A 25,295-nucleotide genomic window follows, 5' to 3' on the forward strand; every position below is an offset into this window, starting at 1 on the left:
CACTCTGTCTCCCAGGCTGGAGTGCAGTGGCACCATCGTGGCTCACTGCAATCTCTGCCTCCTGGATTCAAGCAATTCTCCTGCCTCAGCCTCCCAAGTAGCTGGGATTACAGGCATGCGCCACTACACCCAACTAATTTTTGTATTTTTAGTAGAGATGGAGTTTCACCAAGTTGGCCAGGCCTGGGCTCAAACTCCTGACCTCAGGTTTGAGGTCTCCCAAAGTGCTAGGATTACAGGCATGAGCCACTGCACCCAGACTGGTTTTATTGTTTTTATACATCTATTTCCTTAAAAATATCTATGTTAATAAAAAGATGCATCTCAATTTAAACAACTTTGAAATGAACAAACAAGTACTATACCACTTTTGTATATAACTAGTTTGGTTGTCAATTTTTCCATTACATATTGACATTCTTTCTTTAACATTTATTGTGGCCAAACAATACACTGTGCCTGGTGTTGGAAATTAAAAATAGGCAATAATAAGACAGCCTAGCCATCAAGAGCCTAGTGCAGGGGTCTATATACCATGCCCCCACTCCAATGCCATTTCCAGCTCACCAGATTTTGTAAATAAGGTTTTCTTGGAACACAGCCACATTCATTTGTTTACATATTGTTTGTAGCTGCTTGTGCATTGTAAGGATAGAGCAGAGCAGCTACAACAGAGACCATGTGGTCCCCAAGGCTAAGATTTACTGTCTGGCTTTTTACAGAAGAAGGTTGCTGACCCCTGGCCTAGAGTCCAGTAGAAGATAACAATATGTAAACATATCACTAGAGGTACTATAAGAGGATGCAACTGTAGTGCCTGAGAAAATTAAGGAAGGTTTCACAGAGGTCAAGACATTTGAGTTGAATCTTACAAAAAGAGGTGGAATATTCCGAGGAGGGAAGGACATTCCAGGTAAAGGTAACAGTTTATGCAAAGGTTGAAGAAAGGAAAAGTCTGGCAGATTTGGAGAGCATGGGAAGTTTTGTATACGCAGAGCTATAACTTCACTTGTTTATAAATTAGTTTTCCCTTTTTAACATCAGAGGAAACTACAAGAGCCCAATCACATGAGACCCCGAATTATTCAATTCTGAGTGACTGTTTTTTAATTCCATAAACTGGTAACTACAAAAGGTTTTTAAGCTGGGGAGTGTTGCCATCCTTCTGAAATGTAAGTTTGATCATAAGTGATGACAATGTGAAAAATAAAATATAAGATGGAAAGCGACGATGTTCTTTTTCCAGCTCTCTCAAAACACTCCATGCATTGCTTGGAGTGTAAATAAATTTGGCACGTCAATCTCCTTACAAGTTTCACTGATGAGCTAGTGACTGAGGATTGCAGAGCACTTGCCTCACCCAAGGCTCTTGAATTAGACACAGAACTGACCACTCCCAAAAAACAGAACAAGCAGCTTATTCCTGAACTGCAATTGGGGTACATTTGGTGACCAACCTGTTGCAACAAATGGTCGCGATGCAAATTGTGTGCCAATTGCATCCTCATCTCTAATCTAGCGCAAATGGATTGCCATTAAATTTGGCCAATTTTAGGCCCTTAAAATTACTTAGTATATACAAATTATCTAGAAAAAGAAGTGAGAAGCATGACAATTCTATTTCAGTCTTCCCAAGAATGCAATAGCTGCTCTTCAGATGTCTCAGAACCTGATTAAGGTTCTTCATAAACAAACATTTTCCTCCATAAATCTCCATCCTTTCAATGACTAAAATTATATTCACCTGGGATATACTTTTTTTCCAGAAGATATTGTTGATATGCATACTCTGGTCACATGAGGGAGGTCATAATTAGATGTCAAGGTTGTTTATGAATAAGCTGCTATCTTAATTGTCTCTATCACTTCTGACCTTGACATAGAAAGCAAGCTAGGTCTGTGTCTCAGAAATTTAGATCAGGACTGTGCTACTCTATAATACTACAATCGGCTCCCTAAGCAAGGTAGAGGCCAGTAAGGGCTGAATAAGCCTGCATCTGCTACTATCAGAATCAGATTCTCCTCTATCATTTTCCTCTTAATACTGAGGAGGCACTGAGTCGAAAGAGCCAGGACTAGTTCTTTTATTTTTCCTGGGCCCCAAGACAAAGCATCAGGGTGGGAGAGAAAACGAAACATGTTTTCAGGTTACCTAGCTCTCTAACAGGGAGAATTCTAACAGAAATTTTAAAACGAGGACATGAGAGACACTTAGCTATCTTGGCTTCAGTTGCTCTGAGAGCATCTAAGACTCGTGTGATTGGTTTCGTCCCAAAGCTGCCTCTGACTATATGTGTTGCTGGTGCAGGTGCACCAGTTTGACATGCCCCTCATTCTCTCTCTGCACCACTTCCCAAACACATACCACTTCTGCTTTCACTGCAGCCCCCGCTTATCTATCAGGAGGTTCCCTTGGCTGCCTCATTTGTACTGCAGCCCCTCCAGAAGGTACTGAATCCTTCCAGATATAGAAGCTGTGAGTAAAGAGATGCTTATGTGATATAAGTAAATGAAGAAAGAGAATAGCTGCTTAAATAAAACTAGGCTGAGGTTGGAGATACAGATTTGGAAGTCGGTATCATGAAGTGGATACTTAAAATTATGGTTCGGACTGGTTTATAGTAAGAAACCATAGAATGCAAGACAGGTGGGACAAAGACAGAACTCTGGGAAATCCCAACTTAGGGACTAGGGACAGATGTTGGAGGAGGCTGAGCAGGAACTTTTTAAAAAAGAAGTCATGTTAGAGAGACTGTGAAAAGTAAAAATGTGTCAAACAAAACAAAAGAAACAAGATGGTCAAAGACAGAAGTAGAAAATAGTGCCTAATACCAAGAAAAGCCAAGTAAGAATACATTTGAAGTATGTTCGTAAGAGCACAATAGTTTCAGTGAAATGTAGACTTTGTGGGTTAAAGAGCAAATAACAGGTGAGGAAGAAAGGAGAAATGAGGCAGTAGCTATAAAGGAGATGAAGGTTAAAGAAATTATCTTTTTAAAAAAGTCTATCAAGTAATTTGCTTACTTTAGGCTAAAAGAGATCTAAATATGCTATAGGCTAACAGGGAAGAACCAACAACTAGAAAGAATGGAAAGATAAATGAGGAGAAGGGCCAAGGTCTATGTGGTACCTGAAGAGGAGAGATTAATCTTTTTTTTTTTTTTTTTTTTTTTTTTTTTTTGAGAAAGAGTCTCACTCTGTCGCCCAGGCTGGAGTGCAGTGGCACGATCTCAGCTCACTGCAAGCTCCGCCTCCCGGGTTCACGCCATTCTCCTGCCTCAGCCTCCTGAGTGGCTGGGACTACAGGCGCCCGCCACCACGCCCAACTATTTTTTTTGCATTTTAATAGAGACGGGGTTTCACCTTGTTAGCCAGGGTAGTCTTGATCTCCTGACCTAGTGATCCATCCGCCTTGGCCTCCCAAAGTGCTGGGATTATAGGTGTGAGCCACCACACCTGAGCCACCACGCCCGGCAGAGGAAAGATTAATCTTAAAAGGAACTCTTCCTCTGAGACTGGTGATCAGGAATAAGAGTGCTCAGGGATATGGTAAAAGTGCTAAATTTAAGGTTACAAATTAACAAGAGAAAATCCTGATGAGGTAAGTCTGAGACAAGCCATCCAATAGGATAACAGAATGTGGAAGGTAATCAGGCTTGAGAAGAGTCACTGAAACAACTGGGCAAAGGAAGTGAGATATGTGTGAAAGAAATGAAGGAGAGCCCTGAGGGTTCCATTCAGATTAGAAAACAAGAGCTTCCAGTGGCGCTAATTCAACCAGTGACTTGATTTTCTCTAAGTAGCTTATAAGCACAGAAGCAGAGAAAACAGATGAATGGACAGATAAAGAATTAAGGGCTTAGTGGGTATGATGAGAGAATAAGGTGAGGGACCTGAGGAAGTCTTCCTGTCTCCGAGGAAGAAGTCTTCCTTCTTCACGATAATGACACACTTGTAATAACACACCTGTAGCTCGGTCTTCATTTACTACCTTATCATAGAAAATCTCTAAAATCAACTTTAACACTGAATAATAGAATTTGAGAAAAGTATACTGATACATGAAATAGCACAGCCAAAGAAGAGATCAAGAAAGAGAGGGCAATATGGCTCACTATATCCCTGTGAAAAAATAAACATAAAGGATAAGGGTACAAATGGAGGTATTTTTCTTTAAAACATCAAGATTCCAAGATGACCAATCAGACTAAATCCACTAGGACAATGCAGTCACTAAGCAGCATACCTGTTTTGGTTCTGTTGGCTTTTTCTCTGGTGTTCGAATCTTATTCATTTCAGGTCCGGAATTATTTGTATCACTTTTACCTAAGAAAATATTTAAAAATCCTTATAAGTTTTCTCCAGTGGATATGACATTTCCAAGGCTTATCCAATATTAGAGAAAGAGGCAGAATACTTTAAACACTTTTCACCTATTATGATCAGTGGATGACTACTTGGGTTTTGTTCTTAAATTGTCAGTCATAGTTTCTCTGCAAGAAAGAAAACTTATAAATGAAGCAAACTTCATTGACAAGACAAAGCCTAATAAGGGAATAACCTCAAAGCATCAAATAATCCCAAAGGAAACTACCCAGTCTCCAGGAATTACAGCCTCATTTGCTTAAACTAGATGTATTAAAGGCCTTGGCATTCTTGCCTATTTATAAAGGTTCAATGCTTTGGTCACTTATAAATGCAATTAAGCAAAAATCTAAATAATGCCTCAATCCAATTTAGTAAAGGAATCTAAACATAAGAAAGACATTCAGAAAGGAATGTGGTTATACTGTTTAAAAGTAATAGATATCAAACTGAGTATAAGTGGGTGATAAATAGTAGAGGAGGCAAAATTAAGGTTTTAAAAAAGCACAGTTATAATAGACAATTCATACATGGGAAAGGGTTTTAATTTACAAAAGAATTAACCACTGGATAGTTTAAGTTCCTTGAAGGAATCCTTGATTTAGGTTCTTGTTCAGAAACATTCTTTTTAGAATGCCACTGGAACTTTGTAAAATGAATTATCACTCCAGAATTACCTTACCATTAAGCTTCAAGAAATGAAAACTACAGTATCTGAGACAAAGAATACACTGAATGGAATTACCAGCAGAACAGACACTACAGAAGAAAAATCTGGCAAATTTGAAGGCACAGGAATAGAAATTATCCAAAATTAAACATAAAGAGAAAAAAATTTTTTAAAAAGTAGCACCCATAAACTGTGCAAAAACTTTAAGCATCCCAATATATGGGTAATTAGAATCTCTGCAGAACAGTGGTAGGCGCAACACAGAAAAAAATATCCGAAAAGATATAAAGGTTAAAAATTTACAAACTTGATAAAAACTATAAACTCAAAGATCTGAGAAACTCAACAAACCTTGAACACAAGAAACAGGAAGAAAACCACATCAAGGCATGTCATAATCAAACTGATAAAACCAGTATAAAAAGAAAATGTATAAAGCAGCTAGGGAGAAAAAGACTTGTTACATACAGAAAAACAAGAATAACGATGGCATCAGATTTCTCACTGGAAAAAAAGCAAGTGAGAAAATGGTAGAACATCACCATTAAAGTACCAAATGATAAAAACTGCCAACCAAGAATTCTCTACCCTACAAAAACATCTTTTAAAAATGAAAGCGAAATAAAGGCATGTTCAGGCATACAAAAGCTGAAAGAACTCATCATCAGCAGACCTGCACTGTAAGAAATGCACTAGAAGTCTTTCAGGCAGAAGAAAACTTGTATCAGCTGGAAACATCAATATACAGAAAGAAAAATTACTAGAAATGGTAACACATGGGTAAATACTTAAGATTATTTTTCTTATGATTTAAAACTCTTTTACTTGGCTGTTTAAACAAAGATAACAATAATGTTTTGGGGACTTATATGTAAAAGTAAAATACATGATAACAATAGCATGCAGGCCAGGACAGAAAAAACAGCATACTTTAAGCTTCCTTTACTGTGAATGAAGTGGTAAAATATAAATTGGAAAGTAGTCTGTGAAGATTAAAGATTTATACTATAAACCCTAAAGCAACTAGCAAAATAATAAAACAGAGTTGTCACTGTTAAGCCAATGGAGACAAAAAGGAGTCATTAAAAAAAAAAATACTCTCCCAATCCAGAAGAGGGTGGAATAAAAGGAAAAGGGGGAAAAATCAATTGGACAAATTGAAAACAAATAGCAAGATGATAGAATCAAATTTAACTATATCAACAATCACACTAAATGCAAACGGTCTAAATACCCCAATTAAAAGGCAGAGATTGTCACATTAGATTTTAAAAAATCAAGAGCCACCTATATGTTATCTAAAATAAACAAACATTAAATATAAAGACACAAACAGATTAAAAGGTAAAAATATACATACACATACACACATACACACACACCATGCTATCACTTGATAAGAGGAAGTTGAAGAGGCTACACTGATATTACGCAAAGTAGATCTCAAACCAGAGAATATTTTCAGGGACACAGAAGGTCATTCCACAATGATAAATGAGTTAATTAATCAAGAGCACACAATCCTAAACATTTATCTTCTAATAATAGAACTTCAAAATTCATTCAGAACTGATAGAACTTAGAAACCTGAAAATTGAAAATTAGACAAATAGTAATTATATTGGGAGATTTCAATATCCCTCCTCAGTAATTGATGGAAAGAGTATGGAATCAGCAAGGATACAATGGACCTGAACAACTCTACCAACCAACTTGACCTGATTAACATTTTTTTTTCTTTTTTCAAACAGAGTTTCGCTCTTGTTGCCCAGGCTGGAGGCAATGGCACGATCTTGGCTCACTGCAATCTCCAGCTCCTGGGTTCAAGCAATTCTTCTGCCTCAGCCTCCCGAGTAGCTGGGATTACAGACGTGCGCCACCACATCCGGCTAATATTGTATTTTTAGTAGAGATGGGTTTCACCATGTTAGCCAGGCTGGTCTCAAATTCCTGACCTCAGGTGATCCGCCCACCTCAGCCTCCCAAAGGGCTGGGATTACAGGCATGAGTCACCATGCCCGGCCCCCGATTAACATTTACAGAGCAATCTATTCTTTTCAAGTACACACTGAACATTTACCAAAATAAACCATATTCTGGGCTGTGAAACAAATCTCATTCAAAAGCATTCAAGTCATACAAAATATGTTCTCTTAACACAATGGAATTAAAGTACAAATCAGTAACAGAAAAATTTCTTGAAAATCACCAATAATCAGCAACTAAAACACCTTTCTAAATAATCCATGGGTAGGATTTCAAGAAAAATTAGGAAATATACTGAACTAAATGAAAATAAAAATACAACATACTGGTATTTGTGGAACATATTGCTGAAGAAGAAAATTATAAATTAAATACTTATATTCATTTAAGCTTTCACTTTAACAAAATATGTGCAAAGACTGTATATACCGAAACCCTTTTTTTTTTTTTTTTTTTTTTGAGACAGTCTTGCTCTGTCACCCAGGCTGGAGTGCAGTGGCACGATCTCGGCTCACTGCAACCTCTGCCTCCCAGGTTCAAGCGATTCTCCTGCCTCAGCCTCTCAAGTACCTGGGATTACAGGCGTGCACCACCACGCCCGGATCATTTTTATATTTTTAGTACAGACAGGGTTTCTCCATGTTGGCCACGCCTGGTCTCTCTAACTCCTGATTTCAGGTAATCCGCCCACCTTTGCCTCCCAAATGCTGGAATTACAGGCATGAGCCACTGTGCTCAGCCTGAAAACGTTTTTTAATGCTGAAAAAAAATAAAGACCTAACAGAAAAAAATGGAGAGACATATACTCTGTTCAAAGATCAGAAGAATCAGTATGTTAAGATGTTAATTCTCCCCAAAGTGACCTAAAGATTAAACATAATGCCAATCCAAATCCCAGAAAGCTTTTTAGTAGGAATTGACAAGCTGATTCTAAAATATATAAAAATGCAAAAGACCTGGAATAGACAATTTTGAAAAAGAACAACGTTGGAGGACTTACACCTGATTTAAAGACTTTTACAAAGCTGTAATAATCAAGACAGCGTATTTGGTGTAAACATAAACATACGCATTAATAAAAAGGATCCACATATAGGATCAACAGATTTTCAACAAAGGTTCCAAGGCAGTTCAATGAAGGAAGGACAGAATTTTCAACAAATAGTGCTGGAATCACTGAACATACACATGCAAAACCAAAACAAAATAACAACAACAAAATCTCAGTCCTTACCCTTACACTATATATAAAATTTAACTCAAAATGGACCTAATTAATGTAAAAGCTAAAAACTATAAAACTTCTAGAAGAAAATATAAAAGAAGATCTTGAGTTAGATATATTTAAGACACAACACCCAAAACATGATCCACAGAAGAAAAAAATGGATACAATGGACTTCAACAAAAATAAAAGCTGCTGCTCTTTGAAAGATACTGTTAAGAAAATGAAAGCTAGACACAGTGGCATGTGCCTGTAGTCCCAGATACTCAGGAGGCTGAGGTGAGAGAATCGCTTGAGCCCAGGAGTTCAAGGTCAGACTGGGCAACATAGCAAGACTGTCTTTAAAAGGAAAAAAAAAAAAAAAAAGCGCAAGCCATATCCTGGGAGAAAATATTTTCTAAATATATATCTCATTAAAGATTAGTAAACAGAATGCATAAAGAACTCTTAAAACTGAAGACAATCAACCCAATAAAAAAGTGGGCAACAGACATAAATAGAGGTTTCATCAAACAAGATACACACATGGCAAATAAGCACAATAAAAAGATACTCAACATCACTCATTATTAGGGACATGCAAACATGTAAATTAATACCACAATGAGATATGATCAGACATCCACTAACAAGAGTACAATTTAAAAAAAAAGACTGACCATAGCACGTGCAAATGAGAACATGAGACAACTGGAAATCTCATACATTACTAGTAGAAATGAAAAATGGTTCAGCTACTTTTGAAAAATAATATGGCAGTTTCTTATAAAGTTAAATATATATTTATAATATGCCCAGCAATCTCACTCCTAGGTATTTACCCAAGGGAAATAAAAACACATGTTCACACATATGTTCACAGCAGCTCTATTCATAAGGGCCAAAAATTAGACACAACTAATATGTGCATCAACTGAGGGATGAATAAACATATTGCAGTACATCCATATAACAGAATACTAACAGTAAAAAGGAACAAACAACTGAAACATATAATCTGGGGGAATAGCAAAAGCATTAAGCTAAGTGAACAATGCTGCACACAAAAAATTATATATTACAGAATTCCATTTTTATGACATACTAGAGAGTATGGGACAAAAGTCAGATCAGCGGTTGCTCAGGGCTGGGGGTTGGAGGATGGGACTGCAAAGGGTGGGAAGAAGCTTTTTGTAAATATGTAAATATCTTGTATCTTGATTTTGGTGGAAGTTAACAACTCTGGATATTTGTTAAAACTCATCAATGTACGTTTTAAAAGGATGAATTTTACTGTATTTAACTCATACCTCAATAAACTTGAATAAAAAATATGGTAAGTTTTCCTTGAAATTCTAGCAGATTTGTAGTAAAAATAACCTTTTATCAACAATCCCACAACATTAATGCGTAGTATACCACAAAAATATTTCGAGTTAACAAAAATGTTTAACAGGAGGACCTTCCATCTCAATTTTAAATGACTACCACTTTAAAGTACTCTAAATATTCAAATTTAATATTTTTTTTCAGAAACTCAGTGACACCAATCGTAAGTGGTAGGATTTAACCTAAAGGACACTCTGAGGTTACATCTCAATTTTGTATCTGTGTACATAATTTGTATCTTCTGGACAGTGGATCCAAAGTTTATATATTAGATTCTCTCTCTTTTCTTTTTTTTTTCCTTTTTTGAGACTTGCTCTGTCGCCCAGGCTGGAGTGCAGTGGTGCGATCTTAGCTCACTGCAAGCTCCGCCACCCAGGTTCACACCATTCTCCTGCCTCAGTCTCCTGAGTAGCTGGGACTACAGGCGCCCGCCACCATGCCCAGCTAATTTTTTTGTATTTTTAGTAGAGATGGGGTTTCACCATGTTAGCCAGGTTGGTCTTAGTCTCCTGACCTCGTGATCTGCCCGCCTCAGCCTCCCAAAGTGCTGGTAGATTCTCTCTCAAAGAGTTCTATAATCCATGAGAAAGTTAAAAATCATACTATTAAAGGAACTTTCTATGTGGCTAAAACTTTACATGTCATCAGTTTAGGAACAGGAGAACAACGAAGTACAACTTACCATTTCGATTTTGCTCATGTTGATCCTTCTCCTGATGCTGATTTTGTGGCTGGCCTATGCTGACAGGTGGGTGATGTCCAAGACCATAAGGAATAGGAGATCCTCGTCCATGTGTCTGTAATAGGTTCATGTTATAGGCCATTGCTGCCTGATGTGTAATAATTCGAGGATCAACTGCAAACCTACCCTGGTATCCTGTCCATGGTACCTAGGTTATTAAAAAATAAAATACATGCATTAAGTATATTTTGGAAGACAAACTACTAAAGTGCTGCTGATTAGGAAAAAGCAAACATACAAAGACATACATATGTGCACACACACACACAGATGTTAATTTTTTCAAAATATATAACTACAAAGTTGATGCTAATAGTAACAACTGTGTCTTAACTGGCTAAAAAACAGCTCCCTGAACCTTTAGTATGTAATGGAAAACAGATCATTTTTCAGATTAGGAAGAAACTGAGGGTTTAAAATTGGTAATTATTCCTTGAGGCATTAAATCATTTTATAGTGTTTACTTATTTCTCCTCCACAGGAATGTATACATGTCAGATTACCATAAAAATTATCTTATAAAGTCATAATTGCATAGAAACATAGTTTAATAGACAGGGGAAAAGTTAAGGAAGAACTTAGCCTAAGGAGTCTCAACTCAGAAAATTTGGTATTCCAACTTAAGATGAGTAACCACATCATTTAATGTTCATCTATTATAGGTAAAATTCAAATGGGTCATTACTTTTTAATCTGTGCTTTTAATTCAACTCTATCTTAAAATACAAAAACAGAAAACTTGCTTAAGTGTGTCTAGATATATAATCTCTGCATATTAACATAAAAGGAATAAATACAATGACATCTTAGCTACTGCTCCTATTAGTTTATTATAACTGTTAAATGTAAACTCTCAGAAATCTTATAAAATAGAAGCCTCTTTAACCTAGTAAAGTGAATTATAAATCCTAAGGGACTTACTATTTAAAGCAGATCATGTACAATGTTGCCAGGCTGTCTGGAGAAATAACTGTGCTAAAATCCAAAGTCTGAAGTCTATGGGGAGTGGGCATGAATTACATATTTCTCATTTACAGTCATTCTCCTTGGCTGTCAGATTGTGAACTATCCTGACCAACATGGTGAGAAATGTTTGCAGCTAAGCATTTTCCCATTCTGGAGTGTTGCCAAAAACCTTTGGCAATGATCATCTCAGCCTGAAATTACAGTGCTTGCCTTAAATGAAGGAAATTGTTTCCTAGGCTAAAACTCCTGAATCGAAAATACTCACATCAGCAAATTAACAAAATATTCAAAAATTCTAAAGAAAGTGAAAATGGGTTTATATACAAGACGGAAGGCCTCTAAAAATCTATAGTCTTACAAAGAATAATGTTTTTAAGTAGTAATTAAGATTTCATAAGATGTGGAATTTCTCAAATCAATTTAGATCCAAGTGAACTATACTAATCCAAGCCTCTCTGTGTCCTGTATTTCTTGGGAACAGTTTTTGACTTATACAAAAATAAAAAGATAAAATGAAAACACTACTTTACAAAACGAGAACAATTCATTAGCTCCATTAACTTTTAGCTCAATTTTCTTCAATGAAATATTTTAAAAGATTACAAAGGTGGCCGGGCGCAATGGCTCATGCCTGTAATCCCAGTACTTTGGGAGCCCAAGGCGGGTGGATTACCTGAGATCAGGAGTTTGAGACCAGCCTGACCAACATGGTGAAATCCTGTCTGTACCAATACAAAAAATTAGCCAGGCATGATGGTGCATGCCTGTAATCCCAGCTACCTAGGAGGCTGAGGCAGGAGAATCGCTTGAACCCAGGAGGCGAAGGTTGCAGTGAGTCAAGATTGCACCATTGCACTCCAGCCTGAGCAACAAGAACAAAACTTCATCTCAAAAAAACAAAACAAAACAAAAAATTACAAGGTTTCTAAGTTGAAATATAATTTCTTCATAGTCACTAGTAACCTAATAACGAATTGTAAGCAACAATTCACAATTTGAAGGTTAGAGGCAACGTTTGCTTTAAAAGAAGCTTAGGAGCACTGAAAATTTTTTTTAAAAAAGAAGTTGGTAGAATACTATTTGGAATTAGCACCATTTTAGTGAAACCTATTTTACTTGATTCAATAGAAAGTATTTCGAATGTCCACTTACAGGTAAAGGCACCGACATAACTACATTCCCTCCATAGACAGCAGGTACATAAAGAATACTTGTCCCGGTGTGAGGATCTATTCTTTGAACAGGGCTTGGAGATTTTCCCAAATTTGGGTGAGGTCCAAGAGGGGGTGGAGGAGTATATGCTCTAATAGGATTGCCAATGAGTACGGAAGGATTGGGCTGAACTGAAAAATAAACAGAAAAAGGATGCACTCAATAGCTGTACATAGTCATCTAGAAAAAATAATTTAAATCATTCAGCAGCAAAATATATTTCCCAGATTTGCCTAAGGTATCTTATCATCAAAGAATTATCAGTGTGGAAAAGTAAAGCATATTACAAAAAAGAAAAAAGAAACTTTTATAATGCTTCCTAAAATTAACTTGAATTATACAAAGCATTCCTTGTATAAACTAGCATAATTTCAAATATTTTCTGAGGAACTCAGGATGTGTCTTTCAAGAGAGAAAGCTATGCACACATTCCTAGTAAACAGTCTTCTGTCTAAAAAAGTATACAACTATTCAGAATAAAGTCTTGACTGGCAATTGTAACAGAACCACATGCAATATGAAAGTTAAGGAATTGCCGGGCGCGGTGGCTCAAGCCTGTAATCCCAGCACTTTGGGAGGCTGAGACGGGCGGATCACGAGGTCAGGAGATCGAGACCATCCTGGCTAACACGGTGAAACCCCGTCTCTACTAAAAATACAAAAACTAGCCGGGCGAGGTGGCGGGCGCCTGTAGTCCCCAGCTACTCGGGAGGCTGAGGCAGGAGAATGGCGTAAACCCGGGAGGCGGAGCTTGCAGTGAGCTGAGATCCGGCCACTGCGCTCCAGTCCGGGCGACAGAGCGAGACTCCGCCTCAAAAAAAAAAAAAAAAAAAGAAAGAAAGTTAAGGAATTATTATTTTAAAAGTACAACTATGCAATATTTAAAATCATTTAAGTAAATTTTTTACCTTGAAACTTTTATGACCTGACATGTGTAGAATGTAACTATTTTCTGAAAACTTATGTTGCATAAAAGGCTTAAATGTTTTTCCTCAAAACCTCTGGATATGTACATGAACACCTACAAAATCACCTCTTTTCAGAAATAACATATCAATGCACTGATAAAACCCTAAGTGTTGAATAAAAGAATTAAGAGAGGTTCCAAAGTGACTGCGTGTGTGCGTGTGCGTGTGTGTGTCTGTCAGAGAGAGAGAGAGGGAAAGAGAGAGAAACCATCTCCCCATTCTCCTCTTTCTTGTGGTGAAATTTGGGGAAAATCTCTTACATCATAAAAGCAAGTTTTTGTAAGGTAATTTTTCCACTTACCAATTCCATCATTCTGGAAGTGATCATTCTGGGTATGATGAAGACTTTTCCCCTTTAAAGAAAAACACAAATTTATAATAATTTAAGCATGTTTAATATTAGAAAACAATAACCATTTTCCTAATCATAAGTAAATTAATGTATACATCAATCATTAAAATTTTAAAACTGTGAGTCTATAATTAATAACCATTAGACTGCTTTGAGCCAATTTTCTTTTTAAACATTAGGTCACAGCCATCTCAAATAATATGGCTGGGCCTCAAGTTTTCTCAGTTTCAAATTAAGGGTATCTAAAATTCCTTTTTTATGAATATTTTTCATTAAAATGAAATACGCAATCAACATGACTTAAATTCTATTCCTTTGAAGGAACAGAACTGCAGTTTCTCTATACATTTTCTAACAAATTACAAAACACAGAAGTTGTTTTTCAAAGTAAAAATGTGAATCTTCAATTCTTGAGGATGAGAACCTTTAAAACAGTAAAAAGAATGCAAATATGGCTTAGGATTTATGATATTTTGAGTATAATTCATGGTATATTAAAGTATAAAATTTACTTTAAAAAAGCAAAAACAGGAAAAGGGGAACTGTCATCATTTGCTTGTGAGATAATCTAGCTAATTGCTAGACAGCAATACGGCAATACATATCAACAGCATCAAAAATGTACATATGTTAACCCAGTGACCACACTTCCAGAAATTTATCCAAATGAAGTAATCATAAATTTGGGCACAGAGAGCTTGGTTTATGTGCATAATAAATGTTAACAATCTACATGCCCATCAGTGCAGGATTTGTTAAATAAGCAATAGCAAATTCACATAACGGTATATTTAGTCTACTTTTAAAAATGATGACATTTGGGCAGAAACAATATTTGAAGAGACAATGGTTCTGAATTTCTGGATTAAAAAAATTATCTCTTCTCATGGGCTAAAAGTAACACATATCAAGCCAACTGAGGAAAAGTAGAACATTATGCAACTTACCTTTAGACACACACAGATTTGTAAATTTATAAATTATACCTGAAAACTAAAGAGGAGATTATGTCTACAGCAGGAAGAAAAATTCATTCTTGACCAAAGCAAAAACGCAAGGATGTTTGATTTACCTACCTATCTAACTGTTGGAAAGAGCAAATACACAGATCAGCAGTAAACACAGAAGGTTTAAGGTCAACTGGTTACGAGTGAGGAAGGGCAGCTGAAGTCACAAAGTCATAAAAAAGCCTCATGAAGTCAGAAAAAGACCCCCAAAAAAATCACAGTTGGTCCATTAACCTCAAGAGAAAGAATGTTCACAGTGACTGGCACCAACTATATATATATATATATATAGAGAGAGAGAGAGAGAGAGAGAGAGAGAGAGAGAGAAGTGATAAGAAAAGCATATAGAAAAAAGGAGAAAAGGGCAAACATCAAGATGGCAGAAGTAGAAGATGAGAAGCAGGAGCAATTAGAAGAGACAAGAGCGCCAGTAGCACACACACTGACAGAAGAAAGGAGGGCCAGTGACACAAACAGCAGATAAGACAGTTCCAAAAGGCTGACAAACCATTTAGATTTCTTATCCTCCAGACCTATCACTAATTTGCTAATGACTCAACACGCAAGGACAACTGCTTAGCATGTAGAAGAAACACAGCAATTTAATCAGAGTGTGGCAGGCAGAATGGCCCCTGTAAAGAGGCCCACATCCTAATCCCTGGATCCTGTGAATATGTTATGTGGCCAAAGGGACTCTGTGAATATTAATTAAAGTTATAGATTTAAAATAGGGAGATTATCCTGGATTATGTGGGTGAGCCCAATCTAATCCCATGAGTCCTAAAAGCAGAGAAATTTCTCTGGCTGGAATAAGGGAGATGCAGTGGAAGAGGAAGTAAGAGAGATCCCCAGGGAAAGGAGGATTCAATGTACCACTGCTGGCTCTGAGATGTAGGGGACACAGCTGAGAACTGGTAAGAAGCCTCTAGAAGTTAAGAATGATTCCCAGCTGACATTCACCAAGGAAACAAGAACATCAGTATTATAACCACAGGGAATTGGATTCTACCAACAACCTGCATGATCTTGGAAGCAGATTCTTTCCAGAGCTTCCAGATAAGGACCCAGAAAGCTAATACCTTGATGCTGGCCCTGAGAAGCCCAGAGCAAAGAAACCAACCAAGCCAGTTCAGATATCCGACTCATAAAATTGTCAAGTAATCTATTTGTGTTAAGTCACTATGTTTGTGCTTATTCATTACAGTAGCAATAGGAAACTAATAGAAAAATAATAACCATAATCTAGGGTAATCCTATATTGTAAAGCTGGAAGCACACTAGACAATATACATCAGCACAAAGGGTGCTGTGTAGTATACTAAATAAAAAAAGCAAATTGGGATCTATGGAGTAAAAAGATAGTGGCATGTCTACAAGTATAACTCGGCATTCTGCATGGTTCAATACAGGATACAATCCTCCAGTCACTGTATTTTGTATTTTGACTTTGCAAGAAACCATAGAATAGTAAATTTACTTAGTTTACATAAAATATACAGTGTTTGGTAGCTCATTAACAAAATAATAATGTAGCAGGCTAGACACAGTGCTCAGGTCTGTAATCCCAGCACTTTGGCAGGCCAAGGCAGGCGGATCCCTTGAGGTCAGGAGTTTGAGACCAGCCTGGCCAATGTGGCGAAACCCTGTCCTACTAAAACACACACATACACACACACACAAAATTACCGGGCATGGTGGCGCTTGCCTGTAGTCCCAGCTAGTTGGGAGGCTGAGGCAGGAGAATTGCCTGAACCCGGGAGGCAGAGGCTGCAGTAAGTCAAGATCGCCCCATTGCACTCCAGCCTAGGCAACAGAGTAAGACTCTGTCTCAAAAAATAGTAATAGTAATAATAATGTAGCAGTAATCTAGAGCTAGCTATGTATGAAAGTCATGTCCCCTGTTCTCTCATACCATGAGTCTTTTGTAAAAGCTGTCTTAAGCTTTATTCATTCATTTAAAAACTACTTCTAAGTACCTATTATGAGTCAGATTTTGCTCTAGGCACAGAGGTGAGAGCAGCAAATAATACAGGTAAAAATCTCTGCCTTAACTGAGCTTATCTTCCAGTTTTTGACATGTTTCCCCAATCTCCCACTACCTCCACCCATCCAATAAACTTCTGAACAAGATCTCCTTGGTAGACATTTGCCTGAATCTATCTACTTCCTCTTACTCCTCCAACATGGCCACAGGAGAACTCAGGGGCTAATTTGCTTATCTGTGCTCCTTTAGCACCTACAATAACATCAGGCACATAGAAGTAACTTAACTGATAAATAAACAGCTAATACATTAACAGTATAAGCTTGAGAAATCTACAAGATTCATTTATGTAGAATGTGTGATACCCTAAAAATGCCAAATCACAAGTAGTATTGCACATTAGGTCCATTTTTATTAAACTAAGAATGTACAACAGTATATTAACACAGAGAATAGTTCTCTTCTCAGCGGAGTAACTATATAGCTAAAAGATTTTCAGAATATCAAACCATTAATTACTGCTTACACATTAAGATTTACATTTTTTGCCCTGGTGCAGTGGCTCATGCCTTTAATCCCAGCACTTTGGGAGGCTAAGGCGTGCAGATCACCTGAGCCCAGCAGTTTGAGACCAGCCTGGGCAACATACTAAACCCTGTCTCTACAAAAAATACAAAAGTTAGCCAGGCGTGGTGGTATGCGCCTATAGTCCCAGCTACTCCAGAGGCTGAGGCAGGAGGACTGCTTGAGCCTAGGAGGTGGAGGCTGCAGTGAGCCCAGATTGTGCCACTGCACTCCAGCCTGGGTGACAGAGACCCTGTCCAAAAAAAAAAAAATTTACATTTTTTAAAGGAAGTGCAAAACTGATATACTCTTTTAATTCTTACTGGTAATTTTAATATGCTGATGATTATAAATATTAAAACAAAACAAAACAAAATGGAACAAATACTAAACATGCCAGTCTCAGAACTTTTTTTTCTAGATGGTAAGTGCAAGCATTTTTTTCAGGCACTCTAGCAAATAAGCCAGGTGTCTCTGTCCAAAGTAACTACAGTTCAAAAGTGGAAATGGCCTTGACTCCCCTGTTCCATTCCCTCTGACTAGAACGCTTCTATACAAGAAATATGGGTCAAAATCAATTACAGTCATCTTCAAGAAGTCAGCCAAATTTTTTTACTCTGTCAAATACCACCTTAAATGAATCGGTCATCAGTAAAGGTTCAGAATTATTTTCTTTATATAAATATCATTATTATAACATTATTCCTTATAAAGAATGTAAGGACATGTTTTAATAAATGTGATAATCTTTTAAACTTCTTTGTTTTATTCACATCTCACTAAAACAACTCTTATCAGTAAAGAGGATTAGAAGGTTATTTTAAATAAATGATACCAAAAGTTATCAGGTATTAAAAATTGAGAACGATTGTAACATTAAGCATGACTAAATGCCACACTGTATTTTCACTTACATGTCCACACTAAACAAGTTCCTTGCAGAAACCGCTTGCCGCCAAATGTAACCTTCAATTCCAACACTTAAAGTAACTTGCAGCCCAATAAACCTTTGGCACTTCTGCGCAGTTTTCTCCCTTTAACCTCTTCAATTTCATTAACAGAGGCTTTACCTTGGGTGGTGATTGCTGCTGTTTGTTGGTACTTCCTGAATGCTGCAGTCTGAGAGCCCGGGGGATAAATTCAGGTGCCAGCGGATTCAACACGTATGTCTTCTTTAGCTCTAAAGCCTCTAACTGGGCCTTGATCTGTTCAAAAGTGATTCCATGTAGGCTATTGTTTTCATGACACAGGGCAATAAACCGTTCCCAAAATTTCCTACAGAAAAGATTTACAAGATCAGTTTATAATTCAATGGATGAGATCACAGAAATGAACATAAGTAACTAAAGATATTTCAAATTCCACCCCAACCTCAAATCCTTAAACCCAATAGTCATCTGACTATGACTGAGATAAAATCTTTCTACTAGATCATGACTACAGAAGTTTGATTTTGAAACTATAGTCATACCTTGTATTACAGTACATATAAAATAGGCTCTCCATTAATTTTGGCTCATCAATGCAATATGGTCAGTACTCACCTATCCACACTAATTCAAAATGATGTTTTTTATTACCCACGTAATAAGTTTTCAAAACTGATGGCAACTCATTTCATAAAAAATTTGTACTTCTAGGCATACTTACTACATACATATATATACTATATATACATAAAATTCAATATAATGAATATAAATATAATTCTAATTTATATACATATGTATATACACACATGCATGTGTATGTGTATATATGCACATATATACATACACATATACACACACACACACACACACAGATACACACAAGCATGTGTATCTGTGTGTGTGTATATATTTGAATTATAAGGCCAAAGTAGCCTAGTGTTAGATGACTAAGAAAAGCCAACTCAAGACATAAATTTGAGTCACAAAGTAGATAATCCTCATGAAGATTCTTAAGAAATAACCAGCTACTCCTTATTTTTCTGTTAATTAACAGGTGCTAGTCACGAGCACAACTTATACCATTAACTAAGTTATAAGTGTTGAATGAATTATGAAAAATATAGGAAGTTGGAATGCTAATTTTAAATGTTGATTATTCATTTCTTAATCAAATTAATAAGTACTAAAGGAGAAAAATACATTCAAAACTTGTTGCATTTGTATACCGTTGTTCCTAGGTTTGAAAATTGATTTCTAAATATTAAAATTATTAAATACATATTACAAAAGACAACATATAGCTTTTAAATTTTAAATGACTATTATAAATATGCATACCTATGTTTAATATGAGAGGTTCAAATAATGTTTTATTATGCTATAAAAGATATGTGATATGGTTTCTTCCCAAGTTGGTATCCTTGTGTCCAGGTGGACAGCAGGTAATCAAGATGGCTTCAAGAAGCATAAATGAAAAGGTTTATATTATAAAAGTTAGTATATGAATGGGAATTGAGTTATTAATATATTCATAAAACTTTGCAGAGTTTAATTTCAAACTATGCTTCTCTTACATATGCCTTCTACCCATCTTTCCTAGTTTTTTGAAGATGAGTTTAAGAAATGAATTGAGATATTGGAGATTCAGAAGGTAGAGGGTTGGGAGAGGGGTAAGGAATGAAAAACTATCTATTGGGTACAATGTACACTATTCAGTGAGGGGCATACTAAAAGCCCAGTCTTGATTACTATACAACTTATCCACGTAACCAGAAACCACTTGTACCCATAAAGCTGTTGACAAAAATAAGTTTAATAAGAAAAAATAAAAAATGTTAAATGGAATGAATAAACAAAAAAATAAACAAATGGGTTCAGAAAAAAATTTTAGACCTATATGTAAACAACAGAAAAAGTAAAAATGCTACAAAATATTAAATATATACTTCTGACCATAAGACTAAGGCTAATAAGACAGTCATGCAGTTGCTGGAAATGTGTGTTGCCAAGAAACGCACGCTGAAAAGCTGTCCTTTATTTTTATTTTTAAGAACCCCAATGAAGGAACTGTGCTTTTTTTCTCATCATAACTTGAGAAAATATAAGGAAGGACTATCTTATATAGCACTCAGGATCTAAAATCCACCTACTTTCCTACCCTTTTAATAAGAATAGCCACAATATTCAACCGTATGAATATTTTTATCAATACAATTCTACTACATACTATATTCAAAAGGTCTTTTTAGTCTAATTGATGAAGTATCAGTTTCATAAAGCGGCATTTCATGTTTGTGTTGGACTTCAATACAAAGCAAAACACCAAGGAAAGAATGGATTGACTTTTACTCTGTCTAGTTGAGTTTTCTGTTTGTTCAGACAGGGTCATGCTGTTACTCAGACTAAAGGGCAGGAGGGCTGCGGCATGATCACAGCTCACTGTAACCTTGAACTCCTGGGCTCAAGCCTCTTGCCTCAGCCTCCATAGTGGCTGGGACTGAAGGTGTGTGCCACCACACCTGGCTAATTTTTTAAATTTTTTTTGCAGAGATGGGGTCTCGCTATGATGCCAGGGCTGGTTTCAAACTCCTGGCCTCAAGTAATCCTCCCACCTTGACCTCTCAAAGTGCTAGGATTATGGGCAGGAGCTACTGTACCCAGCCTCTAGCTCAATTTTTAATATCAATTTCTTATTATGTTTTTCATTTCCAGCTTACACAGCCAAAATGCTAGAACCTGATCTATTTTTAAGCTACCTTTTAAAACTCCATACCCTGTTCCTATATCACCCTCACTGACCTTGACTGCAATGAACAGAATTTGAAGTAACATTGAGTTAAGTCAAACAACCTAATACTTCACAAAAAGCTGGAGCTCGGTGACAGTCTTTGCCTACAAGATTCCAGGGGTTTCAAAGAAATAGCCTTCGAGTTAAAGTATACCAATTTAAAAGTAACATTAAATAATTACTACAAGTTAATCAAGTTAAACTGGCTCTGAAAATGACCTAAAATTTGCATGTTAAATCTGACATTTTTTGGGGGGGCGGGGGCACCGCTGATATAGCAAAATGGTAAAGCATACGGATTCTAGAACTAGCCCAAAATCTTGACTCTATCATTCAGTAGCTGTGTGACTTCATGCAGATTACTTAGCCTCTCTTTATACCTCAGTTTCCTCATGTGTAAAGTGGGGCACCAGCACGACTATTATTATTATTCTTTACTATTGAAATGACATTTGTGTCTTACTTCTAAACTTTCAGGGAAATGCTTCTTTCCTTCAAAAATTCTTAGTTTTAAAGTTTTTCCTTTTTTCTCTTTACACTGGCCCTTGAACTCCCCAATACCTGACCAAAGTACTGTGTATACAATTATGAAGCATTTCTGAATACAGATAATTGAAAGATCATATTAGAATGAGGACAAGAATTCACCACTCTGGTTATGTAAAGATTTTATCAATTCTTAGCCCCCTCCCTAAAATGTTAATATAATATTACTTTAACCATTTTTTTTAGTACTATTGGTTTAAAAACCCAAGTGTGTATTACACTGTAATATAATTTTAGGCATTTCAAAGGATGTAACCTTATTTTTAATCACTGCCTGAAAACAAAGTTTGATTTTCTTTCTGTGTTAACCTTACTTCTAAGATGACTGATAAAACACTAAAACATCACTTGGTGTACCTAGGTCACTGTGTGTGTGTGTGTGTGTGTGTGTGTGTGTGTGTGTGTGTGTGTGTGTGTGTGTGTGTACACATATACATACATCTCTACACATACATGAAATATGTTTATATTTCACAGAGTAAATAAAATGTGCTAAATGAAGAAATTCAGTTCAAGGGAAGACCTTCTCCAAATGCCTTGGTTTGAAGAAAGGTTATCACTCTCCTCTTAGCCTCCTGCCATTCCGTGCAGATTTCTCTGAGCATATCCATCAGTTCTGGGAAAGGCAGCATAACCAGACAGAAGAATGTGGGTTTTGAAGTCAATCTGACATCTGTTTGAGTGGACCACATAATAGCTATGTGACCCTGGGCAATTTAATCTCTCTGAATCAGGCTGCCCATTTGAAATGCAAATAAAATACCCACATTATAGGGTTGTTAAGAGGACCGAATGAGGCAATATGTGCAAAGCACATAAACCAGCACCTGGCTCAAAGAAAGCTGTCAATAAACAGCAGCCACTATTAATACTTGTTAGCTTGGCGAGAGAGTGGGAGGATCTTCACTATATCCATTTTGGATTAACAGAAAAAAAATCTGTTTAAAAATAAAACAAAAAAGAATATATAACTGATTTACTTCTGAACTGATACAATATACACAGGAAGTATTCCTTAAAAACCTGATTGATATTTGGGAATATATTAGTTTTTTGAAAATATTAAATGAAAAAAGTGGGAAAACAGTCCTAATGAACTCAAACTACAAAGAACTCACTCTTCCATTTTTACAGGACCCAAGAATCATATTATATTCTCTGAGTTTACTTGTATTGTGAGGGTAAATTAATATCTAATTAAATTAGTGAGATTAAAGCTTAAATATCCATATGCCCCAACTATTAATTCTTGGGCTACAGCCATGATTAAACTGTATAAATAAAGCAGATAATCAACACTGCCATGTAACTATGAAATGTATGGGTTTTTCCCACTCAACACGGTATATTTACTTCCCTGAAAATATTCTGCTTAGCTTATCAATTAAGGTGTATACCTTGACACTTCCCGGTTGAGTAGTAAGAAACAGGCAACAGTAGACTCAGCTTTGAAGTTAAAAATTAGCCTTGGATAATTCTGAGAGCATGGCCTCAGGAAGAATTATTCACCCATTTGCTCTAAGAAAGTAATGATTTCTGTCAGAGAATGGATGAAAAATGCTGATCTCATGCAATTCACAGTATAATATGACTCTATTAAGAAAGGGGTAATGGTTTCTTTAAAAATATTCAGGTTGGTAAATGTATTTGGAGCTATTTGTAAGAAGAACCCAAACCTAATGTGGCTTAACACTATTCATTTTTTAATTTTCTTTGAGACAGGGTCTTGCTCTGTCACCCAGGCTGGAGTGTAGTGGCATGATCACTAGAGCCTTGACCTCCTGGGCTCAAACGATCCTCCCACTTCAGCCTCCTAAGTAGCTGGGACCACAGGCACATGCCACCACACCCAGCTAAACTTTGTATTTTTTGTAGGTACAAGGTTTTGCCATGTTGCCCAGGCTGGTCTCAAACTCCTGAGCACAAGCAATCCACCCACCAGGGCCTCTCAGAGTGCTGGGATTACAGGTGTGAGCCACTGCACCTGACCGCAACACTATTCTCATATCCGTTTACTCCCCTCATAGTTTCTAGTTGTTTTCAACACATTCCAATCTATATATGTGATTTAATATATTACATTCTAATCATAGTATGTGCTGTTTCACTTATCAAATAATAACTATAAGCAAAAATGGTAAAATACCACAAGCAACATTCTAACCAAATATACTTACAATGACTAGTAAAGTAATACAAAGTAAAATTCCTAGGATGAAAGCCAAAATAGCAGACTCCTTGATATACTTGGTTTCTTCTATTCATTTGTAACTTAGAATTAAGATATTCTTGGCTGGGAACAGTGGCTCAAGCCTGTAATCCCAGCACTTTGGGAGGCCAAGACGGGCGGATCACGAGGTCAGGAGATCGAGACTATCCTGGCTAATACTGTGAAACCCTGTCTCTACTAAAAAATACAAAAAACTAGCCGGGCGAGGTGGCGGGCCCTTGTAGTCCCAGCTACTTGGGAGGCTGAGGCAGGAGAATGGCGTAAACCCGGCAGGCAGAGCTTTCAGTGAGCTGAGATCCGGCCACTGCACTCCAGCCTGGGCGACACAGAGAGACTCCGTCTCAAAAAAAAAAAAAAAAAAAAAAAAAAAAGATATTCTCAGCTAGGCGTGGTGGCTCATGCCTGTAATCCTAGCACTTTGGGAGGCCGAGGCGGGAAGACTACCTAGGGTCGGGAGTTCAAGACCAGCCTGACCAACATGGAGAAACCCCGTCTCTACCAAAAATACAAAAAATTAGCTGGGTGTGGTGGCCTGTAATCCCAGCTACTTGGGAGGCTGAGGTAGGAGAACTGCTTGAACCCAGGAGGTGGAGGTTGCAGTGAGCCGGTATTGTGCCAGTGTACTCCAGCCTGGGCAACAAGAGTGAAACTCAGTCTCAAAAAAAAAAAAAAATTCTCCTCCCTCCAATTTTTTGTCATTGGTGACTACAAATGCATGGCAATATATTTTTAAGGTATGAAATTAAAGATGTTACAACAGAATTGTTCATAGACAAAGTCACAGACCCTCCAGGCTTTGATTTTTAAAGAAGAAACATTTTTTTCATCAATTAAAACTCTACTTGATTCTTCTGACGACAGCTTTCCCCTAGAAAGGCCATGAACTTTTTGAGGGTCTGAAATTCTGATACATCAAACTGATTCTTAAAGGTGTCAAATAGTCTCCCTTCCCATAGGATTTTTCTGCCTGCTAGAACACAAAAACAGATAATAAAGTGCTGTCATCATCTATATTGTAAGAAAAAAACCCTGATTTAAAGAGTGCCATGTCCTAATAGTTTTGTCTATTTTAATTCTAACAGATCAAAAAGAAATAATTACCCAAGGCAGATTCAGGACTATCTACATCTCTTTTTACTATTCTAAACTTCCTATGACAGGAACTAGCATACTTATAAAATTTTAAGTAATCCCTAGTGTATTTCTTTCTTTTTCACAAAAGAATATTATAAATATCTGTTCAACTGCTTTTTTTTTTTTTTTTTAATGCTAACACAGTTCTTCAATACTCAAAAGGCCAAATCTTCTATTACTGGCTTCGTACAGTTAAAATTCCAATTCACTGGTATAAGTCACGAGTGTATAAAGAAAGATTTTGGTGTGTAGGTTG

General features: G+C 36.7%; 1 protein-coding gene across 5 annotated transcripts in view; it reads right to left on the minus strand.

Moving 5' to 3' along the window:
* HELZ (helicase with zinc finger) overlaps nucleotides 1-25,295 on the minus strand; it is a 171,051-nt gene that overhangs the window by 31,341 nt on the left and 114,415 nt on the right. For all 5 annotated transcript variants that reach the window (XM_030923001.1, XM_030923003.1, XM_030923000.1 and 2 more), the window contains 5 exons: nucleotides 18,480-18,684; nucleotides 13,804-13,855; nucleotides 12,475-12,665; nucleotides 10,297-10,504; nucleotides 4,247-4,326 (listed from right to left, as the gene is read on the minus strand). In XM_030923001.1, the coding sequence (XP_030778861.1) occupies nucleotides 4,247-4,326; nucleotides 10,297-10,504; nucleotides 12,475-12,665; nucleotides 13,804-13,855; nucleotides 18,480-18,684 (736 nt within the window). The remainder of the gene's footprint in view (nucleotides 1-4,246; nucleotides 4,327-10,296; nucleotides 10,505-12,474; nucleotides 12,666-13,803; nucleotides 13,856-18,479; nucleotides 18,685-25,295) is intronic.

The sequence above is a fragment of the Rhinopithecus roxellana genome, chromosome 19 (genome assembly GCF_007565055.1).
Source record: "Rhinopithecus roxellana isolate Shanxi Qingling chromosome 19, ASM756505v1, whole genome shotgun sequence".
Classification (NCBI taxonomy): Eukaryota; Metazoa; Chordata; class Mammalia; order Primates; family Cercopithecidae; genus Rhinopithecus; species Rhinopithecus roxellana.